The following is a 6,000-nucleotide window of genomic DNA, read 5'->3' as shown; positions in this document are numbered from 1 at the left end:
GCCATTAAAATTCCTTTTCCTACATCCATCACTTGCCTATTATATACCAATAACATTGATGTTTATAATATCCTAGCCGAATTTATTACCCATAATAATATAAAATTGTAAATAGTAATGTATATTGTACTTATGTAAATATTATTTTATTTTTATTATTTTGTACTTATATCACACCTAAATTGATCCTATGAAAACCATCCTTTGTTCCGTTTCCTTCCGTAATTGATTCGTTTCCCTACCTTTTAACTTTAACCCAATCCCACCCTGTCTAAACGCAATGTACGCAAAACTTATGGCAAAACTGAACGCAAAAATCAAGAACCCCGTCGTGGCTAAACGCAATCCGCGAGAGCCATAAAGAAGAAAAAAAAAAAAAGTATTGGAATTTATCGACTGAAGTCGCTGTTTGGAAGCAAGTTTGATCGTAGTATGGAAGTTTCCGTACCCTGATATGACTGGTCAAAGTAGGGCGTCCGATAACAAGGTTTCAAGTATTCACAGACGATCGAACTTGGTTCGGAACGGACCACGAACCGTACGGTGCGGTCTACACAACAGACTAGCGCACCAGACTCCGAATCGTCCAGTCTTAATTGTGCTAGCATTGCGTGAACACGTCTCCTCGACATGCCGCCTATTCTATCAAAACAGGCCAAAATTGCATTAGTTGCGGCAACTATCGTTGCTACATCGCCATTACATAACCAACGAAAAAGAAGAAAAGAATGGGCAAAATTTTATCTCAGAAACAGACAACAGTACAGTCATATGAATCTCATTAAAGATCTCGATGATAAAGATTTTCGTATATATCTTCGAATGAGTTCCGAAGCATTTATTGAATTGTTGGATCTTGTGAAACCACATGTAACTAAATCCGATACAGTTATGCGACAAGCTGTGAGTGCTGAAGAGAGATTGGTGGCTACTTTAAAATTTCTAGCGTCTGGTAGAGAATTCAGAGAACTTAAATTCAGCACTAGTATATCATCACAATTACTATCAGAGATAATACCAGAGACCTGTGAAGCAATCTATACAGTGCTCAAAAACTATGTGAAGGTATGTATAATTTATAGGTATCAAATAACACTAACATAATTTCAATCATATTTTTTTTATTTATTCGTTAATTATTGAATGTAACAGTGAAGCCGCAGTAAGTACAAATTCTATTTTTTAAATATCAAATATTCATGTATGTCAGTCCCTTTTCCTCTAAAAACGTTCTGCTGGCTTATCTCAGAAGGAATGTTATTTGAAGGTGGTTGTACAATGGAATGCTGTAGTAGTTCATCTATAAGTGTTTGGGGCAGAGGAGGACGTGTGTGAGCGGATGTGAGTGATGATTGGTATTGAGATGGATGTGAATGCTGTGGTGATGGCGATGGTGATGGTTGGTATTGAGATGGATGTGAATGCAGTGATGATGGCGATGGTGATGGTTGGTATTGAGATAGATGTGAATGCTGTGGTGATGGTTGGTATTGAGATGGATGTGAATGCTGTGGTGATGGCGATGGTGATGGATGGTATTGAGATGGATGTGAATGCAGTGATGATGGCGATGGTGATGGTTGGTATTGAGATAGATGTGAATGCTGTGGTGATGGTTGGTATTGAGATGGATGTGACTGCTGTGGTGATGGCGATGGTGATGGATGTGAATGCTGTGGTGATGGCGATGGTGATGGTTGGTATTCAGATAGATGTGAATTCTGTGGTGATGGTTGGTACTGAGATGGATGTGAATGCTGTGGTGATGGTTGGTATTGAGATGGATGTGACTGCTGTGGTGATGGCGATGGTGATGGATGTGAATGCTGTGGTGATGGCGATGGTGATGGTTGGTATTCAGATAGATGTGAATTCTGTGGTGATGGTTGGTACTGAGATGGATGTGAATGCTGTGGTGATGGTTGGTATTGAGATGAATGTGTCTGCTGTGGTGATGGCGATAGAGATGGATGTGAATGCTGTGGTGATGGCGATGGTGATTGTTGGTATAGCGACGGTTGCATTGATGATACAGACTGTTGTGGTGTGTGCAACTGATATTGTAGTACCGGCCTGTTATGTGTTTGGGTTAAGTAGTAACGTGAATTTATGGATATTGAAGTTTCTAAGCTAAGTTCTCCTAATTTTGCATAAAAAAACAGTTCTCCAATTAATTTCTCACAAATGAGTCTTTGCATTTTTGGTAGCTCCTTAAGCTGGGAGGCCACAGAGTGTCCAAAAGCATCTGCTGAGGTCAATTCCGATGAGCTATTGGCATTCACTAACTGTTTGGCAGACTCTAATAGCTCTTCTTGTTTCTTAAAGATAGCACTTTGTCGTTTAATTGAAGATTTTTCCTTTTTTGTTGCAGGTTCCTGAAACAGAAGATGCTTGGCTACAAATAGCAACAGATTTTGAAAGGAAGTGGCAGTTCAGTCATTGCTTGGGTGCCATTGATGGCAAGCACATCATCATCGAAAAGCCACCACAGTCTGGTTCATTATATTACAACTACAAAGGAACATTCAGTGTAGTTTTACTTGGTATCGTAAATGCCAATTACGAATTTATTTACGTGAATGCAGGCGCAAATGGCAGTGTTTCTGATGGCGGAGTATTTAAACATACAGTTTTTTATGAAAAATTAGTGAATAATCAATTACATTTACCAACACCTTCTGCCTTGCCTACATCGGATCTTATTGCGCCATATTGTTTTGTTGCAGATAACGCATTCGCTATTAATGAAAACCTTTTAAAACCCTACCCACAGAGAAATTTGACACATGACAAAAGAATTTATAACTATAGATTATGCAGGGCTAGAAGAATTGTCGAAAATGCATTCGGTATTTTAGCCGAACGTTTTAGAGTATTTAAAAAACCTATACAAATTAATGTCAAAAATGTACCAAAAGTGGTAATGGCTTCATGCGCATTACACAATTATTTGAGGAAAAAGTCTTGCAACTACATGACAAGGAACTGTGTCGATTTGGAGGACACTGAAAAATACACCTACCGGCCGGGAGATTGGCGACAAAATGACAACACTGTGAGTGTTAATAGAACAGAAAGGCAACGCACTGCAGATGGTAATTCTGTTAGGCAAATATTTACAGAATATTTTAACAATCAAGGGCGTGTTAATTTTCAAGATAGAATGATTAATGTTCTGAATATTTAATGCTTACCTCAATAGATTGATTCTTAGTATTTGTTTCAAAGTTGTCAACCATTTCGGCTGTCGGGTTTGACTTTTCATGCAGAAAACCCAAATGTTGGTAATACCACAATGTCGGGACATGCAAGTCTTCCACTCCAGCGCCACTAGTTTTGCTAGATTCCACCTAAAAACAAATAACATGCCGAACAAATAATATCTACTTCGTTATAAGTACCTACACAATAAATAGTAAAAATGTCATCTGTTTTATTTTATTTCTTACCTTATTCCGTTCTCGTCTATAGGCAGCTCTGAGATGTTCTATTTTTTTCTTAATTGCGGTAATAGTCGCAAGGGGGTAATATGACTTCCATTTTTCTAAAAGTATTTGAAATGCTTGATTGCGTGCATCTTTATTACAATAAAGGCTATGTGCGGTATTCCACAAACATGGAAAGTCTTTATACAACTCCAACAGCTCTATAACAGCTTTTTTCTCGGTACTAACGATGTCTTCTTGGCGTCGTTCCGAATCCATGTCTGTGAACACGTTACGACGTGTTGCGCGTACGGAGGCTCAATTGCGACTAAACCACGGGGTGGAAACGCCATAGAGTTTGACAGCTCCATAGAGAGTGAATTTTTTTGACAGTTCCGAGAGGAAGTGACTTTTTTTATAGTTGTCCTTTATGCGACAATGGCAATGGTCTTTTGCGTGTCTGGAATCAAGTTAGTAAACATTTTCGAATTACAACTTCAACTTTTATTTATAAATTATTTTATTGAATCTATTTGCATTCTATAAATGAAATGTTTATTTAAAAGTATATTAATTCAAAGTCGTAATTTTCACTTTAATCAATTTAGTTCCGTCTCAAGTCTACAACTGTGACATTATTAAAAAAAAAAAAACGTCAAAAATTTTCATCGAAAAAACGTGTTTTTCTTTAAACAAATTTTATCTAAAATCAATAATTTCTCAATCAATATTAATTAGAACTACATGTGCATGGATTGCCAGTTGGATTGATGTTTGTTTTAAGAAGAAATTTCTCTCAAGTAAGATATCCACTCCACTCATAGAAAGGTTATTGCAGCTTGCAGCAACATCATGTTTTATCAAGTATTGAACCACACAAAGGATTAAATCTTCATTACAATATCATTCATAACTCCATTTAAATCAATGGAAACTAAATATGGATCGTTTCATGGAGTAACAACATACTTTGGAGTTTGGAGTTTGGACCCAAAATACAATACACGTAGGTACATTGCAGGCATAGATTTGCAGGACACAGTGAATGATGATACGTGTTTTATACAGTGAATCTAAGTACCTATTTGTTTCAGGTTAATATCGAACTTATAAGGTGTTAAGCTGCAATTACAATAAAAGTGCTTGCTATGGAATCACCGGTGCTGATCATTATTGTCAACTGTTACTTAAAATCCAGATGAACCAACCTTTACTTCCTATTCAAATAAGTTTAGAAGAAACCTATATAAGCAATAAAACCAGACCAAGAATGCTTGATTACAAACGATGAACTCATTTCATTTGCAAGTTATGCCATGACATAAATGCATTAAATTAGGAAGATTTGTATTAGATGAATATTAACTTCTGTTGATAAGAACATTTGGTAAGTACCTTTAAAATTTAAAACACCCTCAAAATGATTCTAACACTATCCTCTGACGCTTTTCGACTAGGATCAAATAAAAGTTAATTATTTAATTACAGATTGGTGGAATCCAGATTCTGTGAATGTACATGTAATTGATTGACAAGTACACATTTGACAAGGTAAATTAATTTTATTTAACAAAGTAGTGCAAATCTAGAAACAAAACAGACAGTAAGATAGGTATGGTAGATAAGACAGATCACTTGTTCATCTGCTGTACTCTTTATAATATTAGTGTAGAATGTAGATGATGTAGGAGATTACAGTCTTACGGTGACATGCGCATCTTTTTGCTCTTAATTTACAAATATTTCATATATTTTACAGGTGGTGAGAAACGTGTAGATCTGGCCTGCTTACAGTGGCTATTGGATTGGACAGAACCAAAGTGAGAGTGAACATGTGAATTTATGGAGAACATTAAAAACTATTTTACTATAAGTCATAACGCAACTTATTTTGTATGAGTTACATACAAATGTCAAGCCGTGAGTACATTATGTAAAAACTAAAACAATGTACCTACTGTAATCACAACAGTAACTGTAATCTTTTAAAATCCAATAGTTTTAATGCTTATTGATTTTCGTAAACAAAATATTTCATGTTATATTTCATCAATAAAGTTTCATTTGATACTTCAATAGTTTTATTTTTAACCGCAATACATGAAAAGGAACGGATCATAAAAAAGTATGACAGGTATATTTAATCTGTGGGCGGCAGACGCCATATTGTATTCAGCGCCACCTACTGGACAATCTAGCTCGGTACCAGTTTGTTTATCGTTTAACCAATACTAGGGCCGTTTCCTATCTGTCTTTAGACATACTCTCTAATCTGTGGACTAAACTGACATTTGGTTCGGTGCGCCGTCCACACGATCGAATCGGTTCGGAACTAGGCAAGGAACATTTCATGAATAGCAGGTGAAAAATCATATGAAATGAATTTCATTAATCACACCTGCTATTTTACTTCACATAGACTGCTATAATTTCACAGTCAACGAAATCACGAATCACATGAATTTCATTCATTCATTCGAGCGAAGTTCGTGAGCGCAGCTCTGCGAAGCGACCGAGCGAGTAAGAAGGAATGATTTGATCATGTGCGTGTTAGAAAAGGACAAGAGATGTGATG

The 6,000-nt window shown here is 36.4% G+C and overlaps 1 protein-coding gene and 1 long non-coding RNA gene across 4 annotated transcripts; both read left to right on the top strand.

The window, feature by feature from the left end:
- The first annotated feature begins 494 nt into the window (after window positions 1-494).
- On the top strand, window positions 495-3,427 carry LOC135075232 (uncharacterized). The gene is made up of 2 exons (XM_063969603.1): window positions 495-1,065; window positions 2,372-3,427. Exons 1-2 carry the CDS (start codon window positions 631-633, stop codon window positions 3,185-3,187), a joined length of 1,251 nt encoding a protein of 416 aa, XP_063825673.1. The 5' UTR covers window positions 495-630; the 3' UTR covers window positions 3,188-3,427.
- A 651-nt stretch (window positions 3,428-4,078) lies between these two features.
- On the top strand, window positions 4,079-5,495 carry LOC135075233 (uncharacterized). 3 transcript variants are annotated; one of them, XR_010257985.1, is made up of 4 exons: window positions 4,079-4,225; window positions 4,520-4,812; window positions 4,914-4,976; window positions 5,185-5,495. It is a non-coding gene; the product is annotated as an uncharacterized LOC135075233 (long non-coding RNA). The 3 variants fall into 3 exon arrangements; XR_010257984.1 differs by having other exon boundaries at window positions 4,079-4,435; XR_010257983.1 differs by having other exon boundaries at window positions 4,080-4,431.
- The last annotated feature ends 505 nt before the right edge of the window (window positions 5,496-6,000 follow it).

Source organism: Ostrinia nubilalis, chromosome 10 (genome assembly GCF_963855985.1).
Source record: "Ostrinia nubilalis chromosome 10, ilOstNubi1.1, whole genome shotgun sequence".
In the NCBI taxonomy this organism is placed as follows: Eukaryota; Metazoa; Arthropoda; class Insecta; order Lepidoptera; family Crambidae; genus Ostrinia; species Ostrinia nubilalis.
This window is presented reverse-complemented; position numbering and strand designations above follow the sequence as displayed.

Excerpts from the sequence above, each read along its gene's own strand:
- LOC135075232 (XM_063969603.1), top strand. The coding sequence starts at position 631 with ATGCCGCCTATTCTATCAAAACAGGCCAAAATTGCATTAGTTGCGGCA. Across the intron at positions 1,066-2,371 it reads TGCTCAAAAACTATGTGAAG|GTTCCTGAAACAGAAGATGC; the intron begins GTATGTATAATT and ends TTTTTGTTGCAG.